General features: G+C 44.8%; 1 protein-coding gene across 6 annotated transcripts in view; it reads right to left on the reverse strand.

Moving 5' to 3' along the window:
- LOC147012795 (uncharacterized) overlaps positions 1–2,440 on the reverse strand; it is a 104,769-nt gene extending 102,329 nt beyond the window's left edge. For 2 of the 6 annotated variants that reach the window (XM_085853990.1, XM_085853988.1), the window contains exon 1: positions 2,153–2,306. In XM_085853990.1, coding sequence (XP_085710116.1) covers positions 2,153–2,288 — 136 coding nt within the window. In that variant the 5' untranslated portion in view covers positions 2,289–2,306. Of the gene's footprint in view, positions 1–2,152 lie in introns of all 6 variants that reach the window. The other 4 variants (XM_085853991.1, XM_085853992.1, XM_085853987.1 and 1 more) reach the window with 4 other exon arrangements.
- Positions 2,441–26,432: the final 23,992 nt, after the last annotated feature.

Here is a 26,432-nt window from a genome sequence, read left to right on the forward strand (position 1 = left end):
GTATGGAGGTGTAAACAGCGACCAGTAAACCGGCCATTCGGGTGTATGGAGGTTTGAACAGCGGCCGGTAAACTGGCTATTCGGGTGTATGGAGGTTTAAACAGCGGCCAGTAAACCGGCCATTCAAGTGTATGGAGGTTTGAACAGCGGCTGGTAAACTGGCCATTCGGGTGTATGGAGGTTTAAACAGCGGCCAGTAAACCGGCCATTCAGGTGTATGTAGGTTTGAACAGCGGCCGGTAAACCGGCCATTCGGGTGTATGGAGGTTTAAACAGCGGCCAGTAAACCGGCCATTCAGGTGTATGGAGGTTTAAACAGCGGCCGGTAAACCGGTCACTCAGGTGTATGGAGGTTTAAACAGCGGCCGGTAAACCGATCACTCAGGTGTATGGAGGTTTAAACAGCGGCCAGTAAACCGGCCATTCAGGTGTATGGAGGTTTGAACAGCGGCCGGTAAACCGGCCATTCGGGTGTATGGAGGTTTAAACAGTGGCCAGTAAACTGGCCATTCAGGTGTATGGAGGTTTAAACAGCTGCCAGTAAACCGGTCACTCAGGTATATGGAGGTTTAAACAGTGGCTGGTAAACCGGCCATTCGGGTGTATGGAGGTTTAAACAGTGGCCAGTAAACCGGCCATTCAGGTGTATGGAGGTTTAAACAGCTGCCAGTAAACCGGTCACTCAGGTATATGGAGGTTTAAACAGTGGCAGGTAAACCGGCCATTCAGGTGTATGGAGGTTTAAACAGCGGCCAGTAAACCAGCCATTCAGGTGTATGGAGGTTTAAACAGGGGCCAGTAAACCGGTCACTCGGGTGTATGGAGGTTTAAACAGCGGCCAGTAAACCGGTCACTCGGGTGTTTGGAGGTTTGAACAGCGGCCAGTAAACCGGCCATTTGGGTGTATGGAGGTGTAAACAGCGACCAGTAAACCGGCCATTCGGGTGTATGGAGGTTTGAACAGCGGCCGGTAAACTGGCTATTCGGGTGTATGGAGGTTTAAACAGCGGCCAGTAAACCGGCCATTCAGGTGTATGGAGGTTTAAACAGCGGCTGGTAAACCAGTCACTCAGGTATATGGAGGTTTAAACAGCGGCCGGTAAACTGGCCATTCAGATGTATGGAGGTTTTAACAGCGGCCGGTAAACCGTTCACTCGGGTATATGGAGGTTTAAACAGTGGCCAGTAAACCGGCCATTCAGGTGTATGGAGGTTTAAACAGCGGCCAGTAAACCGGTCACTCAGGTATATGGAGGTTTAAACAGTGGCTGGTAAACCGGCCATTCAGGTGTATGGAGGTTTAAACAGTGGCCAGTAAACCGGCCATTCAGGTGTATGGAGGTTTAAACAGCGGCCAGTAAACCGGTCACTCAGGTATATGGAGGTTTAAACAGTGGCTGGTAAACCGGCCATTCAGGTGTATGCAGGTTTAAACAGCAGCCGATAAACAGGTCACTCAGGTATATGGAGGTTTAAACAGCGGCTGGTAAACCGGCCATTCAGATGTATGGAGGTTTTAACAGCGGCCGGTAAACCGGTCACTCGGGTATATGGAGGTTTAAACAGCGGCTGGTAAACCGGTCACTCAGGTATATGGAGGTTTAAACAGCGGATGGTAAACCGGCCATTCGGGTGTATGGAGGTTTAAACAGCGGCTGGTAAACCAGTCACTCAGGTATATGGAGGTTTAAACAGTGGCCAGTAAACCGGCCATTCAGGTATATGGAGGTTTAAACAGCGGCCGGTAAACAGGTCACTCGGGTATATGGAGGTTTAAACAGCGGCCGGTAAACAGGTCACTCAGGTATAAGTCCAAGGAGTTCAGGGTTCAAAGGGTAAAAAAAGAAAGTTGAATGACAGGTGAATATGAACCACATATGTCCGAGCCCACCTGGACAGGTTCCCACAGTCGGACACTCAATAATTGATCGTCGTGACGATTTAACCGGAGAAACTCGAGACACCATTCCTGTGTTTCTCTGCGCCGGTTACCGTTGCCATAGCGAGGAACCGAACGAGTGGGACAAAAGTGAGGAAGAGTTTCGAAACAAAACCCTCGGTGGATCGAGCGAAATGTCACGGGGTTCGTGATCGTATTTCACTACAGGTGTGCGCGCAGGTGAGAGCGAGGAGAAGGTCCCGACGTGCTTACCGAAGGTGCGAAGGTAGAACACGTGGTCCAGTGACTTCTCGGGGGAAACTCTCTTAATCTCACAGTCGTCCTCGGGACAGAACAGCAAAGCTGCGAGTGTGGCATCATCCATGGAGCGGACTTCGTGTGGCATCATCCATGGAGCGGACTTCGCGTCGCTCGGATCTCGATCAGAATTCAAGGCCGGTTGACGCCCTCCGGCCCACTTGCTGCTGCCCCGCGGGCGTTTCGCGCGTTCCGAATCGCACGACTCAATGGGACGTTTGGACCCGCGCAGCTGCGTCGTCACCAACCTTACCTGACCGTGTTATGTTTATAAAATCCTCAACGTGTCTCTCCCTCGATGGTTGAGCTGATTAATTATTAGTGTGAATCGAATCGTTATTCAAAGGACACCGACAACATTTTTCCTCTGGAGCGGCCATGGACTCGTGGACCTTTGGATTCATGGAATCATGGAAAAGCCGAAACGTGGTTTAAAACTGGTGCTGAGAGCTCACGGTTCGGTTCAAGATGTCCCCTTAATAAGAAAACGTGCCATGAGCGGTGTTTACTTTACTCAGGGAAGAATATTTGAAACAAAAGTTTCTCGAAGACGTGAAAAAACAAGGAGACATTAAAAGGAATAAAATTGAGACCAATTGAGAGACGGGAGGAGGAGAAGGGGTCGGGTGTGTGACGTGTGAAAGGTGTGCGAGAGATGGATAAGGGGAGGAGAGAGAGAAGAAACGAGGGTGGGGACTTTCAGCGAACTCGCAGACGTAATACGTAAATGGCCCGAATCAGTCTGATGCTCACAAAGCTGTTTCCACACGTTAATAAACTCGAAGGTCCAATCATCTGAAGGATTTTCTCATCGATTCATTCAGCATCAAAATAACCTGATCTGATTGGGAAATCACCGTCCATCCATTGGTCAACCAGGTGAGCATCATCCTGCAGGTCCAAAATTAAATATTTAATATTATTAATTATTCGTATTATTATTACCAGTGCGGGCCCGTACGTGCAAAATAATAATAATAATTAAAAAAAAGAATTGTGACGTCAATTGTGATGTCATAGCACCGTGTCCTGTCATTGGTTGGTAAATAAATGGCCATAACTTGGGAAGCACTTGTCCGATGAATATCAAACCTTGAAAAGGCACATCCTCAGGTCCCCAGCAATATACCTGGCAAGTTTCAATTACATCAGACCAGTGGTTGTCGAGAAACATCGGTCGCAGACAGACATACAGACAGACAAGCCGGTAGGTGGCGATGGGTCGCCGAGCATGGAAACTATAAGATATAGAGCAAAATGGATGTCATATAGCGGAAAGGGAATCACCTTAAGATTATGCATATCAAATCTCATCCAGTTCCATCTACTGATAACTACTCGGTATCCATTTGAATGAAAAGTATCGAAAATGTGGTTTGAAATCGGAAATCCCCAAAGTTCGAGGGGGTGATGTGGGTGAACAAACATCTAAATCGAAAATCCGGCTCGATCGTTTGTGCACAATATATTCCAGACGATTAGTGTGAATTTTCATGACCATCCGACCATTATCCGAGGAGGAGTAGCATTTGGCGCGAAGGCACCTCCAGCTCTCGCATATTCTCGATTTTTGCACTAATTGACCTTTGACCCCTGACCTAAGCGAAATTGGTCAATATGTCCTGAGGCAAAGTTGTAGTACTCATTGAGTACCATGAACCTGCAAAGTTTCAATCATATCGATGCACTCACCTGGTCGCTAGGGGGGCCTTCAATTTTCGCCAATTTTTGCGCATACCCTAATTGTAGGGGGCGCTGTGGGCAAAGTATTCCATGTATCACAAAAACCGGAATATATTTGATAGAGCATCACCTGTAGATCATTCGTACCAAATTTCATAACCCTACGTGGGATAATGGCTTTCGGAATTGATTTCGCGTGAACGGTACCGATTTTGAAGGTTTTTCGGTTATTGCTGGGGAACCAAACCTTCCCAAGCAACCATCACAATTTCCAAAGCACGAGGTCATAAGATGTACCTACCACCAGAGTTTGGTCAAAATCCGCCCATGTTTACTACCAATTATGCTGATGACAAACGAACAAACATCCAAACAAACAGACAGAATAACTGACAATAAGGGTCACCTATTCCGGCGACCCAACAGACAGACAGACAAACACACAGAGATTGCTGCAATTATAGATGGATTATTATTAGGCAGGATAGCTCATAGAAACACTCACTCGTGTTTGAGCTTTCCAGCCTCGGTTCGAATGTCGACCCAACTATAAACTGTCACCCTGGTGTATCACACGCAGGGTGAGCTATCACATCAATGTGTCCCTTGTCCATCAGACTTGAAAATGTCCGTTGTTGAACTTCACACATTAAAGTGATATATATATATATATATATATATATATATATATATATATATATATATATATATATTTTTTTTTTTTTTTTAGTCAAAGAACATAGTGTAACGTGTAATGTAGTTGTGCAAGTTTAATGATTTTCAGCAAAAATTCTTCCACCAAAGGAATTCCTTGAACTCATTTTGAGTGTCAGTTACAGCGTGGTTGCCGTGGAGACGTGACGTCACAAGTACACCAAATCCCAACATCGAGGCAGCGCAGTACATGATGCGAACTCCCTTTCGCAACTTTTAAACAACACTTTCATCAAAAGCGTAAATAAGTTTCAGAAAGCGACCGAACGTTCCAAACCCCTGAAAGCGTAACTCCATAAACTCCATAAACGACCTTTCTGAGAAATGTTTTAAAGGCATTATGACGAGTTCGGAGTTGGGACTGCCATCCAGAGTGGGAGAACAGTGACACAAAGCTCGAACATTGTTCTTCCTTCAAAAGTACAAAGCAATGAATCACTTCGCTCGTTTGGCGTTATTGTTTCAGGGAAGGACACGAACATCGATGGATGAGAAGTCCTGATACGTAGGTTGTATATCGTGCACCTTGCGACGCAAACCATATATTATAAGGGAAGCCATACCATCATACTCCATCATCCATTAAGCTTGAAACATGCAACGGCATGTTGCGTGACGCAGGTCTCCGTTTACCGAGGCGCCAGAACATCGCGGGTCGTGTACCCTGAGCAAGCATCTTCTCTTCTTCAGCGATCCCTAATTATTCCCGTCTTCTTGTGGGGTCGGCCGAGGGGAATGGTCCTAGGCCAAGTCTCTCATGAAGCGGCTGGCAAAGCCTGACGTTCGATTTGAACGAATTTGGAATACTTCCAAGATGCCGGCACTAGTTCACTGACCTTTCGTGAAGGACACCACGGGATCTTTCACGTCCATCAATTGATTCTGGCCGACGGCACACCCAGTTTAACGTCCATCCGAGGGTCGCCCTGACTGCAAAACGCCAGAAATGGCAGTTTATATCTAAGAAGACATTCAAACTCAGGCTGGACAACTCAAAGGTGAGTGCGCATAGCTCTAGCCTCGAGGCTATCCTACCATCTCTGTACCATGAGCAGACCCCAAGACCCCAAGAGCTTAACGGGGAGTCAGTGAGCGACTGTATAGTAACCGAGTCCTCAGTCGCGGTCGAAATAGGTGTCTCTGAACAGGTTGCCACACTAACCCTCGGTGGGGTCTTTGGGATCACATTTTGAGAACGTCTCGCTATTTAATAACCATCAGAGTTCTGGACAGACTGAGCACAAATAATGTGACTTCGAAGCCGGCTTAACGCCTCAATCATCTCACCTTTCTGAGTTAATGAATCTCAGGATCTGCGGGTGGTGAGTCAGACAATCACTCTGACATGCTTTCAAGAAGGATTTGAAACATCCTCATCTTAATCCTGCTCTGATCCCGCAAGCTAAACAGCTGTCTGCGGTCCACTTTCGCCGATTAAAAGGGCCTTTCCGTGGCGTCAATTTGCCCGTGTGTGTTTGGACCGTTTTCAAATGGTAAGCCTCAGCAACCCGTTGCCAAGTGACCAAAACCCATGCGACGATTGTCTTGTTGTCATGGCAATACCATCAATCACATTAACAACGTGCCATCCATCATTCCCGCACCAACCTTCAGTAGTAAATGCTGGCAGTTATATTTTAATTAATTCCTGTTTATTTTATTTATTTATTTTTTAATCCATGCCCTGATCATGGTTGTCCTTTTTGAAGCCTTGCTTTCACCAAACAGAGGGACTATCTCATAAACTTACTTCAACAAGCTCCACTGGTTCAACGGTTACAAAATTTTATGGTTACATCGTCCACGTAAATGCGTGATGACGTCTTTTACAGGGCGAGGGATAAATACAGTAAAGTTCCTCGTTGGTTGTTCCCTCCATTTGGGTTTCAGGAGGTGGGAACTCAAAATGTCCACCTCCTATTTTTGGTAAAGGATCACGATGCATGAATCAAACTGTGAAACTTCGTTCTCATAGCCTCGTTTCAAGGGCTCTTTCGGAATCTTCACTGAACCTCTGACAGCCTCCACTTGGAGCTCGTTTGTAGTGATATTTCCCCGGAATAATATTTAAATCCTCAGTAAGGGTTTACTTTTATCATTCCTGCAGCTCCGACTATCACTGGTACAATTTCAGCTTTCTTCAATTTCCAAGTCCTCGACCTCATTTTTCAGATTCTGGTATTTGGTCATTTTCCTAATGTTTGTAACATTTAGTCCAAAGTCATTGGGAACTGAAACCTCGATCAACAATGGTGACTTTTCCTTTTTGTGTTTGATGATCTTTTTGTGTTATATTTTTGTGTTTTGATGTTTGTGTGTTTGTTTGTGTTTTGTTCCATGTCCAGACGCAATGCTTTGTTTGTGATGTCCACACTTGATGGGATCGTCTTGTCACACATGAGCGTTATATGTTCATTTTCAAGGATCAGACTTGGTTTGTGTTTCCATGGTTGTTCTGGGACCGGAATGTGGAAATGTTTATAGATGTGCCAGTGGATTACTCCACAGACGCTGTCATGTGTTTCTGTGTACAGGTGTTCTGACATGAGTTTTTTGACATCCCGAGAGGAGGTAGTTGGTACTTTCTTTCTTCCCCACAAAACCTGCATTTGTCTGATTGACTCAATCCTGCCATTTTCTGAAAGGCATTTGTGTAATGTCCGTGGCCTTGGGCATTGATGATGACTCTTTCTCCATCCCAATTAATTTGACCTCTTCTTCACCATTCCAAAGACCATTCCTTGTCAACTCCTGCCTTGTCGGGCTCTTTTTTTAAATCTTTCTGCTCTTTTGTCATTCTCACATTTGCCAGAGTATACTTGCTGATTTTTAGATCCTCGTGGAGGATCTCTAAGTCTTACTCACATTGTTATTCTTAATCTTCTTCTTGTGGACTTTTTTGTTTCACAGCCGACAGTTTTCATCGAAACTTCCTGAAACTTGGCATATATATGTAAAAATTCCCTGCGCAGACAGTAACCATCTCCGATTTTGAAAATTCTTCCGAGAAATAAAGTTATGACGTCAAAATATCTCCGCTAATGGAAATCGCCTAAAAAATTATCTCCGAAACTAGGCAAGCTTTTTGAATTCTTTTTGCGGGAATCGAACAGGGCATCAGCAGAGATGAATTACCACACATATGATACATCACTATGACATCATATCAATTTTTATGACGTCATTCCTATTTGACATTTTTTTGTTTCACAACCCAGAGTTTTCATCGGATCTTCGTGAAACTTGCCATGTATATGCAGAAAGCCCACACGCAGGCCGTAACCATCTCCGATTTTGGGAATTCTTCCGAGAAAAAAAGTTGACGTCATAATATCGCCGCTAATGGAAATCGCCTATACCATTATCTCCGAAACTAGGCAAGCTGTTTGAATTTTGTTTGCGGGAATCAAGCCGGGCATTAGCACAGATAATTGATCGCAAACCTGATCCATCACAATGACGTTATATTCGTTTTTATGACGTCATCATTAAGAGGACGAGGATCTGAGCTCATTTGAGCTTGTTCTGTTGCATATCAGATTGTATCCATGTCCTTGTTCGTTGATGAGCTTACTCAGTGGGTAAAGAGCCAGACAAAACAGGAGGAGGAAAAGACTGTTACCTTGTAAAATACCACGTCGTATCTTTAGTCCTATGATTTCAATCTTTCCTTCCACATAAGGTAGTATCAGTGTTGTTGGCCAGAACATGATTGCTTTCTCAAGTGTGGTGTTAGCTTAGTGGCTCTGGTGGCTGGCTTAGGATCCTAGAATCCTGAGTTTGAGCCACATTGGCTGCTGAATTAATCCCACTTGGGGTTAACTCAGCCTGTTATCCTTCCAAGGTCAGTGAAATGAGTACCAGTCTACTGGTAATTGGGGCACGGCATCAGTGGCACAGCTGTGCTTCCAAGAAGATAGCTACCTCGCAGCCAAGCTGTCAGATACAAGAACAGATTGCTTCCTCAATCAGTGTGACTATTTGGAGATCAATTTTGTATACTTGCATGCATTTTATAATCCATGAATGTTGGACATATCAAAGACCTTTTTTGTAATCTCTCCAGGTCAGGTCAGGTATGGGAGCATGTGCCAGAACAGCACGTCGCTGCGTCCACTTTCTGCCGGTACTCCAGGGGCCTCCGTCTGGCCATCCCCCAGGCAGATGCCAGGCCCATCCCCATCTCCTTGAGATGATGGTCAACCTGTTGCAACCATGAGGCACGTGGTCGACCCACTGGCCTCCTCCACTCATGAGACTCCCTCGCTGAGAGAATCTGGTGAGCAGGATCAGAGTCAGGAAAACGAGCCACATGTCCATACAGCCGCAACTGACGCTCACGGACTATGCAGGTAACAAATCTCATCCGAGTCTCTCTCAGCAACCGCTCGTTGGACACAAAATCCGACCAGCGATAGCCAAGGATTCTCCGAAGAGACCTGGTACCAAAGGAATTAAGTCTCCGTCTCAGATCATTGGTCAGAGTCCAAGTCTCGCACCCATAGAGCAAGACTGGAAGTACCAAGGACCTGAAGACTCGGACTTTCGTCCTCCCGCACAGGTACCGGCAGCGCCACACCCCATGATCCAGTGAATCCATGACTCCCCAGGCCCGACCCAGATGTCTATTGACCTCTGACTCGCAGCTAGCAGAGACATGAATATCACTGCCAAGGTAAGTGAATCTCTCCACGACCTCAACATCCTCACCACAAACAGACACAGACAGCAGCATCCAAGATGTCACCGAAAGCCTGGATCTTAGTTTTGACCCAAGAAACCCGTAATCCCAACGGCTCCGACTCCTCATTCAGCACCTCGAGGGCCCCCAAGAGGATGTCTAAAGTCTCCGCAAAGATGACTGCATCATCTGCAAAGTCAAGGTCCGAGATATTGACATTCCCAAATGACGCACCGCAACTTGATCTCTCCGACATCCTCCCTAAAATCCAGTCCATACAAGTGCTGAAAAGTGTGGGGGCAAGTACACATCCCTGACGAACTCCAGTAACAACTGGAAATAAGTCAGAGATGGTACCACCACACTTCACAGCACTCTCAGTACCAGAGTAGAGTTCAGACATCAGATCGATCAGTTTTGGTGGCACCCCACGAAGACCAAGAATCCTCCAGAGGACATCCCGATTCACTGAATCGAACGCTTTACAGAGATCAACATAGGCTGCAAGCAGCCCCTGCCGAAACTCTCATCTGCGTTCGGTGAGGACACGAAGTGCAAGGATACGGTCAATCGTTGACCTCTTTGGTGTAAAGCCTGACTGCTCTGGACGCTGGTGCTCAAGCAGATGGTGGCGAACCCTATCGAGAATTATCCGAGCAAAGACCTTGCCTGGCACTGAGAGCAGCGTCACCCCTCGGTAGTTGTTGCAGTCTTGGCGATCACCCTTCCCTTTCCAGAGAGGGACAACAAGGCCCCTCTTCCAGTCAGTTGGGATGATGCCTGTGTTCCAGGCAGAGCACAAAACTGCATGCAACGACACGAGTGCAGCATTTCCACCAGCCTTGAGAAGTTCAGCATGGATGCCACAGATCCCTGGAGCTTTGCCCCGTTTCAAGTGGTTCACCGCAGCCCGTGTTTCCACAAGCGTAGGTGGACCACAGTTGATTTGAGGGTCAGCAACAGGGATTGTAACACCCTTGACGTCTAACTCGACAGTTGGGGGATCAGCCTGGTACAACCGCTCAAAGTAACCGGCCGAGCGGGCCTTCACTTCAGACTCCTCTGTCAAGAGCCTACCACTCTCTGCTCGAACTGTAGTGCTCCGAGGGATGGGCTTGGATGAACGTAATGCGCGAATTCCCCTGTAAGCGGGACGAGAATCACCTGTCCACAGGTGATGCTCTACCCCCTCACAGATTCCTCGCACATAGGCCTCCTTGTCCACCCTCAGTGCACATACAGTTTTACGCCTCAGCTCCCTGAACAGCTCAGCTCTGCCATTCAGCCTGGCCCTGCGACTCTGGTCAATGGTATCCAGTGTCCCTTGAGAGACAAAATTCTTCTTTGCCCTGCGGTGAGCTCCAAGGCATCCACCAGCAACATCAAGGACGGTGGTCTTGAAGGCGCTCCACAACTCTTCAGGACCCCCCAAAGCACCCAGACCCCCAAGTGTCCACTCAGCCTGTTCGCAAACTCCTCAGCTACTCTCTCATCCCTGAGCTTGGCAACATCCAGCCTCGGCTGGGATGGTACCATTCTCCAGGATTTAAGGTGCAGCTTTAGAGTTGCTACAACAAGCCTGTGGTCAGTATTGAGGAACTGAGCACTCCGGTCGACCCTGCAGTTCTGGATCATCCTCCAACGACCGTCAATGAGGACATGGTCAATCTCCTTTGCCACACCGCCAGCGTTGGAATACCAAGTCCAGCGATGAGCTTGTGGGCGCTGAAACCATGAACCAGCCACCCTAAGTCCATGACTTCTTGCAAAGTCAAGGAACTTAGTGCCATTCTGGTTCATAGTTCCTGACCCATGGGGACCAACACACACCTCATAACCGTCCCTATCAGTTGCAGTCGATGCATTGAAATCCCCCAAGACTAGAAGTGTATCTCGTCTGGGGCACTGATCAACCACAGACTCGAGTGTGGCGTAGAATGCATCCTTCACGGTGAGATCACTCGCCTCAGTCGGAGCATAAACAGAGACCAGGGAAATGACACCTAAGGAGTGACGAATCCTTAATCTCATAATACGCTCGTTGACCGGTGTTACCTCAATTATCATTGGGGTCAGCTTATTGGACACAGCTACAGCAACTCCTTGGGTATGGTAACCATCAGAGCGACCAGACCAATAGTAGGTGTAACCACCCACCATTATCTCGCCGCAATCCGGTCTCCGAACCTCAGAGAGAGCTGCAATCCCGATGTCCAAACGCTTGAGCTCAGATGATAACAGAGACAGGTGATCATCCTCTCTTAGGGATAGGACATTCCAGGCACCCACCCGAAGGGACCGCCTCAGGTTAACCCAAGGAGACCGCCGTCTGGTGGACGACACCTCAGCACCACTCCGACACACTCTCCCGCAATCTGACCCAGGGATGATACCCCGTGGTTTCCCACCTATCAAAGATTGGGGGTCCCGAAGGCTTTGCCCCAATCCCATCATCCGGTGAGCTGCCTTGCGAAGGGAAGCTACACAGGAGGTACTCCCACGGAGTGGGTTTTCAGATTTTTTTGCGTTTTTGCGTTTTGCGGAATGAAGGGTTTTACGGTGGCCGGAGTGCAAATCCTGCCACCAACCTCCTAATAAGAAGTGACCCAACTGCAGGAGGACGTCCGCAGACACAGTTGGGCACTAGATATGGATGGCCGTTGGCTCACAAGGAGCTCCTCCGCCCTTTGACAGGTTTTGTTTTTAATCCTGCTGGGTGTCCATATCCAAACACCCTCCTCACCAGAAAACCTGGTGGGGGAGACGGTTTAGTTGCCGACAACCCGACCATGGAACAGGTTAGTACAGGTTTACATGGTACCTGTAGCAGGTCACAGATCGAACCTGACCTGACAGAAAATCTCTCCAGGCTGTGGATAAGTTGGTTTGGTGGAGCTTGTAGTTTTCGAGTATGGTTTTGTTGAACAATAAATGGTCTATTGGTCCATGACATCCCCTTTTACATCCTTTCTGCTCTGCCTCTTAAGCTCCTTGTTGAGTGAGCTGGTTGTAAATTGCATTCGTGATTATACCTGTTAAAAGTTTGTATGTTGCTGCTGTTGCATGTTATTTGTCTATATTTGTTGGGTAGATGGGTTTCTTCAGATTTTGGGATTAAGGGAGTGTTGCCTTCTTGTGAGCCATTCGTCTCTTGACTGTGTCCCCTTGGATGAGTTCGTTAAATGCTCGAGCGTGGTGAGGATGGAGAGCATGTAATTGCTTTCGCCAGAAGTTTAGAATCCCATTCGGGACTGGGCATTTGAAGTTCGGTGCTTTTGCGAAATGTTTTCTAATTTTCTCTTTATCAATAGTCAGTTGGTGCATTTCCTGCAGCTGTTGCTTTTTTCTTTTCCTTTCCAAGTGTCGTGTCCAATCTGCTTCCTTGTTGTGTTCTTTTTCGTATTCAAATCGACCTTTCCAAAATTTTTCCTCGGTCCTCTTTTAATGGGGAGTTGTCACATTTTGTTTCTGTTTCCCAAACTCTCGGTAGAACTTTTTCGAGTTGTTTTCAAACTTTTGATTTTGATTTATTGTGTTGTTGGCTTCATCATAGTATTTTTTTCCCTGTTATCTGTTGTATTTGGAGTTCCTCCAGTGTGTTTTGATAAAAGACCTCTTACCAACAAAATGAAGTTGACTTTTTCAAATCTTGCTTTGCAGTGCAGTTCCGTGCGAAGTATAATTGAGTGGAAATGCAGGGTATTTGCTTTTTTGTGATTAATATGCAAGGCCTGGCAAAAAATAAGTTTGGTTGCCATGGCACTCCAAAACATGGAATGTTAAGGGTTCGGTAAGTTAGTGGGAAAGCATTTTGTTTCATTTTATACAACGAGCTCAGGCTCATGGAGGAGCTTCTCCGTTGGAAATGATTGCATGCAGTACAAATAAATTAGTATAGACACAACAGTGTACTTTTTCACTAATTACAAGCATTAGTAAACAATGGACAAGTGGGTATCTTTACAACTTTAATGGCCTTGATTATTCTCACCTTCTTGCAGACTTGGCTGGGGAAAGTTTTTCTTCTGAATCTTTCATGAACTGGCTGGGCAGGTTTGATACTCCACATATGAAACTGGACTGAAAGTGATTTGGACAGGAATTTGTAATTTGAGGGTATTGGCCTCATCCTTTTTCAAAAAAGACATTACATTCACAATCCATTCACATTCACAACTTTTAGAAATGTCCTGCACACAAACAAACTGACAGGGGTGAAAACATAACCTCCATACCCCTTCGGTGGTGGAGGTAAACATCAGTGCACTATGTACATCAGATGAAGTACAAGGACATTAGTAGACAATATACAACCATGTAGTGTATGTGGCACTTGAAACTGACCTCCCTACATTATGAGTTTGGGGTTCAGATGGGAATAATTGTTCAAATATAGGAATGCTGAAAAATGATTGCTAAGAGTCAATAAACACATAAAAGACAACAGAGTCCTTCCATTTTCTCGATTTTAAATGTTGCAGGTATTGGACTACTAATCTACTTGTTACGTATCTGTCAACGTGGTGTGGAGGGGATACAAAGTTAACTAGAAGGGCATTCGGTAGAGCGCATACCTCCGCCACATAATCCCTGATCCACGACAACATTTCGGGCCAATTATATATTTGAAATATCGTACTATATACAGTATATATTATTTTTGGCGCTTATCTCTCAATGGTGAAGAATCACTTTAAAAATTTAATAATTCACAAATCCAGATCTGGATTCGGATCTTCACCAAAATCGAATCAATATGCCTTGGTCACACACCCAACCTGTCCACCAAGTTTCATCCGAATCCACAACAAATTTTTGAAATACTATGCTATATTTTAGTTTAGCCCTATGTCTCAATGGTGAACAATCACTTAAAAAATTCTCGGATCCCAATCCAGATTCGGATCTTCACCAAAGTTGAACCAATTATTCCTTATCCCACCCAATGTGTCCACCAACTTTCGTCCAAATCTGTCAACAACTTTTTGAGATATCGTGCTATATATCATTTTGGCCCAATCTCGCAATGGTGAAGAATCACTTTAAAAATTCTAGTAGTCGGATCCTGTTTCGGATCTTTACCAAAATCTAATCACTTCGTCCCTGTCACACACTCAACTGTCTCACCAAATTTCATCTGGATCCGTCCACAACTTTTTGAGATATCCTGCACACAGACAGACAGACAAACAGATAGACAAGCCAATAGGCGGTGATGGGTCATCGAGCATGGAAACTATAAGATATAGAGCAAAATGGATGTCATATAGCGGATAGGGAATCACCTTAAGATTATGCATATCAAATCTCATCCAGTTCCATCTACTGATAACTGCTCGGTATCCATTTGAATGAAAAGTACCGAAAATGTGGTTTGAAATCTGAAATCCCCAAAGTTCGAGGGGGTGCTGTGGGTGAACAAAGATCTAAATCGAAAATCCGGCTCGATCGTTTGTGCACAATTTATTCCAGACAATTAGTGTGAATTTTCATGACCATCCGACCATAACCCTAAGAGGAGTAGCATTTGGCGCGAAGGCACCTCCAGCTCTCGCATATTATCAATTTTTGCACTAATTGACCTTTGACCCCTGACCCAAGCGAAATCTGTCAATATGTCCTGAGGCAAAGTTGTAGTACTCATTGAGTACCATGAACCTGCAAAGTTTCATTCGTATCGATGCACTCACCTGGTCGCTTGGGGGCCTTCAATTTTCGCCAATTTTCGCGCATACCCTAATTGAAGGGGGCGCTGTGGGTAAATATTCCATATATCACAAAAACAGGAATTTATTTGATAGAGCATCACCTGTAGATCATTCGTGCCAAATTTCATAACCCAACGTGGTATAATGGCTTTCGGAATTGATTTCGCGTGAACGGTACCGATTTTGAAGGTTTTTCGGTTGTTGCGAGGGAACCAAATCATCGCTAGCAACCATCAGAATTTCCAAAGCACTAGATCATAAGGTGTACCTCCCACCCGAGTTTGGTCAAAATCGGCCCACGTTTACTATCAATTATGCTGATGACAAACAAACAAACAGACAGAATTACTGACAATAAGGGTCACCTATTTCGGTGACCCAACAAACAAACAAGAAAAATATGTCATTTAGAGCACGATATTTGCAAAATCCATAAAACAAATTCGAACTGAAAAATAATTGGTGGTAAAATTCAATGATCAAATATGCAACTCCTCTTCAAATTTCAAGTGAATCGGATGAAAATTGACAATTTTAGAAATATCGCCTTCGTTGTTGACCTTGGGTCTATGTTGACATTTTGATCGACTTGTACGGGCCACTAGGTGCGTAAACGACGACTGGATTGGGGCATTTTTTCACCGCCCTCTCACCCCCCCCCATCTCTCGCCCCCTCCTCTCTCCCCTCTTTCATTCCAGTACCCTCTCTCGTGTGTGAGGCGTGCCAGTATGTGCAGCTTCGTTCCTTCACTCTCGTAAACGACGACTGGATTGGGGCATTTTTTCAATTAGATCGGAACAACCGTATCATAAATGGCCATAACTTGGGAAACACCTGGGAAACATACTCAGGTCCCCAGCGTCAATTGTGACATCATATCAAACGAAGAAGAATTGTGACGCCCCTCTCTCTCGCCCCCCTCGCTCCCCCCTAGTCTTGCCTCTCCTCTCTCGCCCCTCCTCTCTCGCCCCTCCTCTCTCGCCCCTCCTCTCTCAAATTGTGACGCCCCTCTCTCTCCCCCTCTCTTGAATTGTGATGCCCCCTCTCTCTCACCCTCCTCTCTCCCTCCCCTCTGTCTTGCCCCCTCTCTCTCACCCCCTCTCTCCCCCCTAGTCTCGCCCTTCCTCTGTCCCCCCTCCTCTCTCACCCTCTCTCTCGCCCCCACTCTTATCCTCCTTCTCCCGTCCCCCTCTCTCGCAGATATTGGTCGACAGATAAATGGCCGTAACTTGGGAACCGCTCGTCTGATTGATATCAAACCTCGAAAAGGCACATCTGCGGGGCCCCGGCAATATTCCTGGCAAGTTTCAATCAGATCGGACCGTCAATCGTGCAAACAAAAAAAAATGATAAATAAATAAATAAATATTATTTGTGACGTCATTCGTGACGTCATAGCACCGTGTCTTGTCATTGGTTGACAGATAAATGGCCATAACTTGGGAGCCGCTCGTCTGATTGATATTGTTGTGGTTGAGGAAATTCGCAAACCACCATTCAGGTCCCATAGGTGAGATATCACTGTAAGTATATGTGTAGTTATCCCCAAACCCGTTGTTTAGAGGGAATAAATGTCATTCATTCGGGCTGCGACCCTTTAAGATAGCCGTTTTTCTGTTCTATCTTTATTTTGAACCAACCACGTCCCAACCGCCATCACACAACAACCACCAACCGCAACGCCGCTTCACAACAACAACAACGCCAACAGCCACGACCTTTACCGTCACAATTCGCTCTCGCAATCATCGCATCACCGCCATGCCGGGCGTCGCCGTGGCCAGGGACCGCCACAATGGACCCTCCACCGCCTTCACCTCTCCTCCTTCTGCCGCCATTCCCGCGCCACTTGTGGGCACCGATCCTGGACTCGTGCGGGGCGCGCGCCGAGCGGCGGGTGCAGGGAGCGGCCTTTCCGGGGAAGGCGGATCGGGAATGATTCACGCCCACTTTTCCTCCGTCCAATGGGGGAGCGTGGCTCCGCCCCCGAGCCAATCCTGATCCAGGAATCTGCATATGGTTTCTCCTGTCGCACTATAAAGCGCCGAGCGCGGAGCGAATTGGGTCGAGTTGAGAGTTTCTGTTTCGGGCTCGGGGGAGTTGGAGAGGTGTGGCAGCGACAGAGAGAAGAGTTTCTGTTTCGGGCTCGGGCGCGTTGTGGCGGCGGCGAAGCGTGGCAGCAGCAGCGCAGCAGCCAAGACGTGGTTCGGAGTCTGTCGGGGAGCTGCGGAGAGGGGAGGCCGGGAACGCGGTCGAGGTCGCAGTGGAGTCACTCGTCGCGGGACCCAAGCAAGCCAGATATCCTCTTTCCCCAGAGCATCAACAAACCCCCTGTTTCCCCCCGCGCTGAGATAGTGCGAGAAGGGGGCCCCGTTCCCAGCCCATTTTCAGGCAGTGCCAGCGAGGCCCGCGGAGTCGGGGCGCCGCCGCCATTTTGCGGCTCATCACCAGACGGGAAGGCTCGACGCGGTCTCGGCCCCAGGCCCGTCTGCCCCCTTGTCGTTGAGGGTGGCCCCTTTTTCTTTTGCTTTGGAGTATATGTGTTGTCGGCGCCGTCTGTGAAGTAAAACTGTGTAAGTGTTGCCGTGTGCTCGCATAGTCGGTAGTAGATCTGCATTGTGTCTCTTTTGTTGCATTTGCTTTTTGTGCAGAATTGTTGTGTTACTTTTACATTTGCTTTTGGTGCATAATTGTTGTAATTGTATATGTGTGCTTTCCGTTTGCCGCGGAATAAATGTGCCTTATGTTGAACTGTCTTTCCCGTTTCGCTTCGTCTTTTCTTTAATTGAATCTCCATCTTGCTTCACGTAAAGGGTTGGTCGTGGGCTAAATACGCCCGATAATTAATCGGAACCGTCGAGGTTGACGATAACACCGCTCGGTTATCCCGATAGTATGGAACGGGTCGCTTAAAGTGGCCCGTGTCCGAAGTCGACCTGCGGCGAGGTGCAATCGCCCGGTCTACCCTCCGTGTGGGTACTTAGGTAGGTCGAATTTGGCGAACAACCCTATCCCACGCGGGGGGCCGATTGGCACGATCGTGGTGAGGCCGAAAGGCCCATCCGTGACTAGTTCCCGGCGTTAGTCCGAGAGGGTCACGACGGAATTGTCCGTCCGGTGGGCGACGTGCCGCGATTCGAGTTACGTGGCCGCTCGCACGCCGGCGGGCGCGAATTCGCAACAATATCAAACCTCGAAAAGGCACATCTGCAGGGCCCCGGCAATATTCCTGGCAAGTTTCAATCAGATCGGACTGGCGGTCGTCGAGTAACGGCGGTCGCAGACAAACATACATACATACAGACAGACAGACAGAGAGACAGACAGACACACACAGAGATTGCTGGAATTATAGATAGATGTTGACCTCAAAAACAATTGGCTAGTTGAATTCAGTGACCTGAAATATAAATGCTCTTCAAATTTCCAGTCAATCGGATGAAAATTGACAATTTTAGAAATACCACCTGAGTTGTTGACCTTTGGCCGATGTTGACCTTTTGATATTTTGACCTCAAAAACAAAAGTTCTTCCTTATGACAAACTCTACCATGTGATGAAGTTTCGTGAAAATTGGTTTAAAATTGTAACCTGTCGGCAATAAACAGGGAGGCAAACTCACAAACAGAATAACAAAATCAACTGACCAATATACTTGAAAAATCTTCAATTTTACAAGTAGGAGACAGAAAGGGGTGAAAACCTCACCTCATTCACCTTCGATGGCAGAGGTAAAGATGTAAAATTGAGAAAAGGAAAAGAAAGTAGGAAGATTGGAAATAAATAAGGGTAGAGGAGTGTGGAGAGAAGACAAAGTATAGTCTTGGTATGGTAATGGTAAGAACGTCTGCTTTGAGTCTGGGAGGTCAGTGGTTTGAATTCCAAACCCTGGCTGCATCATACTAAAGACATTAAAATGGTACGTGCTTCTTCCTTGCTTGACTTTCAGCATTTAAAAAGGATACAGCATGGACAATCAATCATAGGTTGGAAATAATAGTGCAGGCATTAATGGGTCCAGAAAGGGCTCCTGATGCGTCACCGTTCCTTGTAAGTTCCTTACGGATGCTTTCAGACGGTTCTGTGATTTTTTCCTGGTGTATCTGCTTCGATGTCCATTGGCACAAAAAATTACCAAGCTTCCCCATTTTCTTGGTTTGCTCAGCTGCATGTTGTCTGAAGATTCTGCGATTATTAGATACTTGTGGAGGATCTCTAAGTCTTACTTACGTTGTTGTTCTTGTGGACTTTTTTGTTTCACAGCCTACAGTTTTCATCGAAACTTCCTGAAACTTGGTGTATATATGTAAAAATACCCTGCGCAGACAGTAACGATCTCCGATTTTGAAAATTCCTCCTAGAAAAAAAAGTTACGTCAAAATATCTCCGCTAATGTAAATCGCCTAAAAAATTATCTCCGAAACTAGGGAAGCTTTTTGAATTCTGTTTGTGGGATTCGAACATAGCATTAGCAGAGATGAATTTCCGCACATATGATACATCACTATGACGTCATTCCTATTTTTTGTTTCACAACCCAGAGTTTTCATCGGATCTTTGTGAAACTTGCCGTGTATATGCATAAAGGCCACGCGCAGGCAGTAACCATCTCCAATTTTGGAAATTCTTCCTAGAAAAAAGTTGATGTCATAATATCGCTGCTAATGGAAATCGCCTATACCATTATCTCCGAAACTCGGCAAGCTGTTTGAATTTTGTTTGCGGGAATCAAGCCAGGCATTAGCACAGATAATTTAACACAAACCTGATACATCACAATGACGTCAAATTCGTTTTTATGACGTCATTAAGAGGACGAGGATCTTAGCTCATTCGAGCTTGTTTCCGGTGTACTGGCTTCGATGTCCACCGTCACACAAAATTTCAGCTTCCTATGTCACCCAGAAGGCATCGATCTTTAATATCAGTCAGACATATATATATATATATATATATATATATATATATATATATATATATATATATATATATATATATATATATATATATATATGTATATATAATTCCGTGATATATACATATATATATATATATATACATATATATATATACATACGTATATATATATATATATATATATACATATATATATATATATATATATATATACATACATACGTATACATATATATATATATATATATATATATATATATATATATATATATATATATATATATATATATATATATATATATATATATATATATATATATATACATACATACATACGTATACATATATATATATATACATACATACATAATGTACATATATATATATATATATATATATATATATATATATATATATATATATATATATATATATATATATATATATATATATATATATATATATATATATATATATATATATCAATACATAAATATATATATATATATATATCAATATATAAATATATCAATACATAAATATATATAGATATATATATATATATATATATATATATATATATATATATATACGAATACATATACATATTGTTGCGGGCCAGGTTCCGGTAGCGAGAACGACCACGAGGTGGGGGAAGTTACGTCGCCTCCCACCAGACTCCCAGAATTGCAGGCCGTCGCTCATGGATAATTCCGTGAGGTAGCGGGTTGCTTAACCAACCGTGGACGCCAATACCTCTACCGCGTAGCATAGGGTCTTTTTGTCGACAACAAATTTACCTAATTAACCACGCAGTGTCGTCTACTGGGGAACCAACTACCAACTACCAACTACCTTTCCGGATCGGGTGTCGCCGAACAGAACTACCAAAGACGTACCAGCAAGAATGAGCAGAATATCGGGAATAAAGACCCCGCTAAAACTCAGATCTGAACCATGCTGGACCAATGGAGGAAAGGACAGAAACGAACTGGGAACATTTCTACAATAATTTATTTACACACACACTTACAAAAGAAAGACACAGAGCAGACTTATGCGGGAATACAACAGGCAAGATTTACAATGATCAACTAAAAACACTTGTGCAGTTCTACTTAAAGACGGCACCACACACTCTGAAACCTGAAACCTCAGGATGAAAAAGAAAATGAAAATGAAATGAAAATTTCAGAAAATGAAAAGAAACCTAGATATTTGCGAAGGACCCCTGCAGCCAGAGAGGGAGGTGAGCTGAGGGCGCAGTTCCTTCGGGTACCTGAACGTTGGTGGGAAGGGATGCTCCGTGGTGCGGCACCCGTTAATGGTCGTGCGGCTCGGTCCATGGCTGCACGCGTGGAGACCGTGTCTGCGAAAGAGCCCGGGTCAGGTCGAGCGGAGTCCGAGGTGGGGATCAGGGTTTCCAGCTCACTCTCAAGACGACTCATTTTCCGGCTCACCCTCAAGACCACTCACTTTCCGGCTCATCCTCAAGACGACTCACTTTCCAGCTCACTCTCTCAGCACTCTACCCTGAGGATGGTGTCATAATTTATAGATCTCCCTCAGCAGGGAGGGGCCTTGTTGAAGCCAACGTCCCTGTTCGCCCTGATTGGATGGGGCTTCCATGGGGCCGCCCCTTTCTTGGCGGGATTTCAGCCAAACCAGGAAGCCCGCCCACTCATCGTGTGTTCGGACTCGCCAAAAAGGAACAACTGCAGAGATTCTGCTTCGGAAAGCGAGTTGCCAGTTAGGCGAGTAGGTGAACATGCGCTTGTTCTGCCCATGCGAGAGCAGCAAGTGAGGTGAAGGTGCGAGCAGGCAGAGGGTACCGTGGGTCGTCGTGGATGGGATATAATGATTTATTAATCTAACTGAGAACACATAGCAATGCACCCCTTTGATTTCCCACTAAACACAAGGAGGGATTCTATCTACACATATACTTAAACGGCATAACTAACTTCGGGGCACCTGTATGTTCGTATGCATACGGTTCCTAGAACCGTAACAATATATATATATATATATATATATATATATATATATATATATATATATATATTTATTTATATCGGATCGGCTCCAAACTTAACCCAGAAACATATATATATATATATATATATATATATATATATATATATATATATATATATATATATATATATATATATATATATATATTTATTTCAAGATCAGCAATGAAGGTGGGTAACACGTCAATAAAAACCATAACAAATGGATAGAAAGCCCCACCTTCAAACGTTGACAACAAGCTAAGTCACACCCTTGAGGGACGATTGATGGGTGTGACGTCAGAAGCTAGCTGAGCAGGCAGATGCCCCGCCTTCCCGGGTTTCGTGCGATCAGACCACACCCCTGAGGCAGAGCATAAATAGGACCGAGGAGAGTGGAATTCAAGATTGGCTTGCACACTTTTGGAGAGCCGTGATTGAGAGGAAGGTTGGTTGTGCATTGTGGGAGCCTTCTGACTAGATTGGACGAGAGATCAGCAGAACGCACACACAAGGTGAGTTTGAGGAATGCACGAGGTAGAGTTGATTTGAAAGACAATCAGAGGCAGGAGTTAAGGGCTTGTGCATTTTTGGAGCCGTGATCAGAGCAGAGGCAAGAGGAGCGTTTTGAGAGGTGAGAGGGAGAGAGCACACATGAGCGGAGGAGGAGGAGGAGAGTACAGGGTGAGCACACGCACGAAGCAAGACATTTCACTGACCTTTGGCTCTTTGTTGAGTTCTGAGAAACAGACCCCGAGCCTCGTGTATGTGATAAGCAGCTTCACTGGGGCTTTGAGCCTTGGTGTTGAGTGCTGCTCGCGGATTGCCTGGTGTATGTTTGTCCTGCCAAGAGAGAAGTGCCATTTTAGCGCGTGTATGCACGTGCCAGTGAAAACGCCTTGATTCCAAGTTCCACAGGGACCAGCGCTTGGCCAAGCTAAGTACAGAATATTCGAAGGGTGGGGTTTTTTTAAATTTTGTGTTCCTTTGTCTGTATTTGGGTCTGTGTGAGCAGCGCCTCAACTGTCGGATTTATTTACTTTTTATTATTGTCATTACCTTTTGAAATATTGTCCTTTGTAAATATTTGTTTTATGGTCATTAAATGTGTTCATTTTAAGAAACTGTATTTGTGTATTTGTAGTGGGTTCGAGGATCAACCCCTTGTGCATCTGTTTCATTCCCCATGCTCCTCTGTCTGTCCGCCATTGCGCCCCATGCCTTTCGAGCACGTGTGATAATCTCTGAGGATCAACACGTCCACCTCCTATTTATGAGGTACCACTCGGCCGTCCCAGGTGTTGGCGGTGTTCACTGCCCATTACCACAATTTGGGTCGGGTGGGGGGTTACCTCGGCTGGCCACCCTTGCGACAATGTATGTGTATGTATGTGTATATATATATATATATATATATATATATATATATATATACATACATATATGTGTGTATACTGTATACACACACACACACACACACACACACACACACACACACACACACACACACACACACACACACAAACACGAAAAAACATGTTTTTTTAAATGTAAAAACAGAGGGATGAAATCTTCAAAAAAACAACAAACAAGGTAGGCATGACACCACATTATGACGCCATAATACAACACCACAATCCTCTTCTGGTTTAGCATCACGACATCTTTTGACATTTCACTTTTCTTGTGGTATTGTGATTGAACAACGTCAAAAGATATCACGATGCCAAACCAGAAGTGGATTGTTGTGTCGGAAGTCACATTGATAAAGCAATGGTATGCAATGGGGGTCAATACTTCCTCTGCTGACAAGCTGCAAAACTCTCCCCTTACCTTTCCTCTTCAAGACTGCCCTCTATTGCCACAGTGACGTTATTGCAGCAGAACAACAATACAAACTTCCTTCACAATGAAATAAAAATGAGAGTTCAGTGTTGCAGTTTTTCTTGATTACTAAATCAATATGACTGAAACTGTCAAAGGTCAAAAACACCAACACCAAAAGTTGCATTACCAAAAGCAACAGCCTCCTTTGCTAAACCATTCGTGTTTTTATACTTGTTTTCACAAAGATGGCAAAACTAAACCATGGTTTTGCAAAACACTTGACACAAATCTCTACATTGAGCACAACTTTCATGTGAGGGTTTCTTGATGATTTTTTTTTTTGTTTGTTTTTTTTTACCATGTGAACATGTGAGGCCACCAGAAGGGCTTTTTTTCAAATCTGTAAATTAATTGAATGTTGACAGATAATAATGCAGAAATTGAATGACAGCAAAACAGCACTTCGAAATTTACTGTCATAGAATACAGAAATTAGAGGTACAGTCACTTACCTTTTCTCATTCCTGAAGATTTGAATGATTGATGCCACTGTGGATCTGCAAAGATTAGGCTGTATCCTCTGCCAAGCTTCTCTCATCATAAGTCCATGATTTATCACATGGTCAACTATTGTTTCCTGTATCTCATTTGCGAGATTGCAAGTGCGCCTTCCCCTTTGGTTCCGAATCCTACCGCCATGCATATGGACACGCATTCTTCTTAGGGCTCCAGGTTGTCGTCCTTGTCTTTCACGTCCTCCCTCTCTGACCTGCTCCATTTCTCACCAACAACTGTGAATTCACCTTTGGTCTCTTTAATTCATGATTAAGGTCTGATGGATGATTGAACAATTGAACAATTTGCATTTGCACATGTGAGGTATTCATGAATGCAATTGCAATGGATTGCTTTCTGCTGCAAACAAACGCTTTGATTTTGATGAACAAACTCATTCAATTGAATTTTATGTCAAACGATGAGATTTGTATTCCGTGTTTTGCAAAAATATGCTTATGATTTTAATTTTGTGTGAAAAAAACCCACAAATGACTTGCAGTTATGTAAAAAAAAGTCATGTAGTTCTGGTTGCATGGGTTTTGGTATTGATGTCTTGATGACCAGTTTCATTAACATTGATTTTTAGCAATCGAGAAAAACTGGAATAGATCGGGGGCAAACTTAACCTAGAAACATCAAAGTACATTCACGAACATCCATTCGATGAATAACATCCAATTCTACTCCCAAGGTAACACTTTTACAATGTATCTTAGCCAATTTAAGCTACTGGATGTTTACAAAGTCCTGTTACCCCTCCGCAGAACCTGAAAAATGAATATAATGAACACACAAGAGGTATAAATGTAAACTATAAATACACAATAATTTTGTCATAAACACCAACGCAATAACATTAGCATGAACATATATACACGAAATGTACCAGGGGTGATGGTGATGGTGATGGTGGTGGTGATGATGATGGTGGTGGTGGTGTTGGTGGTAACGGAGCTTTGTAACCACCCTGTACAGTACAGTACATTCCTCGATGTGTGAAGTTGATTTTGGGATGTCTTAGTTTCACGTCAGTGTCACTTGACCATTGCAATTCCAAGGGGTTTTCCGCAAATCTCACGGGATTGTGAGTTGGATAGGTGACCATGATGGGCCATTTTAAAATCTCTCTATCGTGCCGAAGTCTTTGTAGCTCTGTTAAAAGTTATATTAAAGGATCGCTGACCCCATTCCTTCATGGGTGTCGGGAAGTGTTTTAGGATCCCACAAAAAGTAGACTGGGCAACGCTGGGTACCCCGGCTAGTCAACTATAAAGTAAGAAGAGTAAACAGGTAGAAATGTTGTGAAGAAAAAAAATGAACGAAAAGGGTTAAACATTTTGACGTTTACATTTTGAATTTACTGCACCTTTGTGAAATGATGTGAACTTTTCATTTGATGACGAGTGTATTATTTTGATTCAATTATTTGACTCTGAGACAAGTATTTTGAGATTGTTGTTGGCTCAGTGGTTCGGGTGGTGGCTTGGGATCCAAGGGTCCTGAGTGGTCCTGAGTTCAAGCCTCGTTGCCCGCTGAATTACTTCACCAGGGGGTTGACTCAGCCTGCCATCCTTCCGAGGTCGGCAAAATGAGTACCAGCTTGCTGGGATGACCGAGTCATTTGAGTATACTGTGTCGGAGTGGCGACCCGTCCAGGATTGTGCCCAATAGCCAAGGAAACTGCTTCGGCAGCACCGACGCTCTGTAAAGAGTATGGTCCCAATGGATGGAGGGATTTTGAGATTTCATAGCATTATTGCATTTTGCAAAGGATCTTTGAAGTTTTGCAAACCACAAGACCGTTTTGATTGGTGTGTTAACTGTTTTGGTAACGTAGGATATTGTTTCAGGAAATGTCTTTCAGTGATTGAGAAAAACTGTAAAAGAAAGCAGATGCTACAAAAATAATGTGGTGTTGTGGAGGAGGAGGAAAATGGGACCATACTCTGTGCAGAGCATTGGTGCTGCTCAAGCAGTCTCCTTGGCTATTGGGCAAAATCCTCAACAGGTCGCCACTCCGACGCAGTATACCAGCATGCTGGCACTCATTTTACCGACCTCGGAAGGATGACAGGCCAAGTTAACCCCACCTGGAATTAATTCAACAGCTGGGCAGGATTTGAACTCAGGA

Source organism: Eptatretus burgeri, chromosome 14, assembly GCF_056783735.1.
Source record: "Eptatretus burgeri isolate ZD-2024b chromosome 14, Ebu_testis_v1, whole genome shotgun sequence".
NCBI classification, from domain to species: Eukaryota; Metazoa; Chordata; class Myxini; order Myxiniformes; family Myxinidae; genus Eptatretus; species Eptatretus burgeri.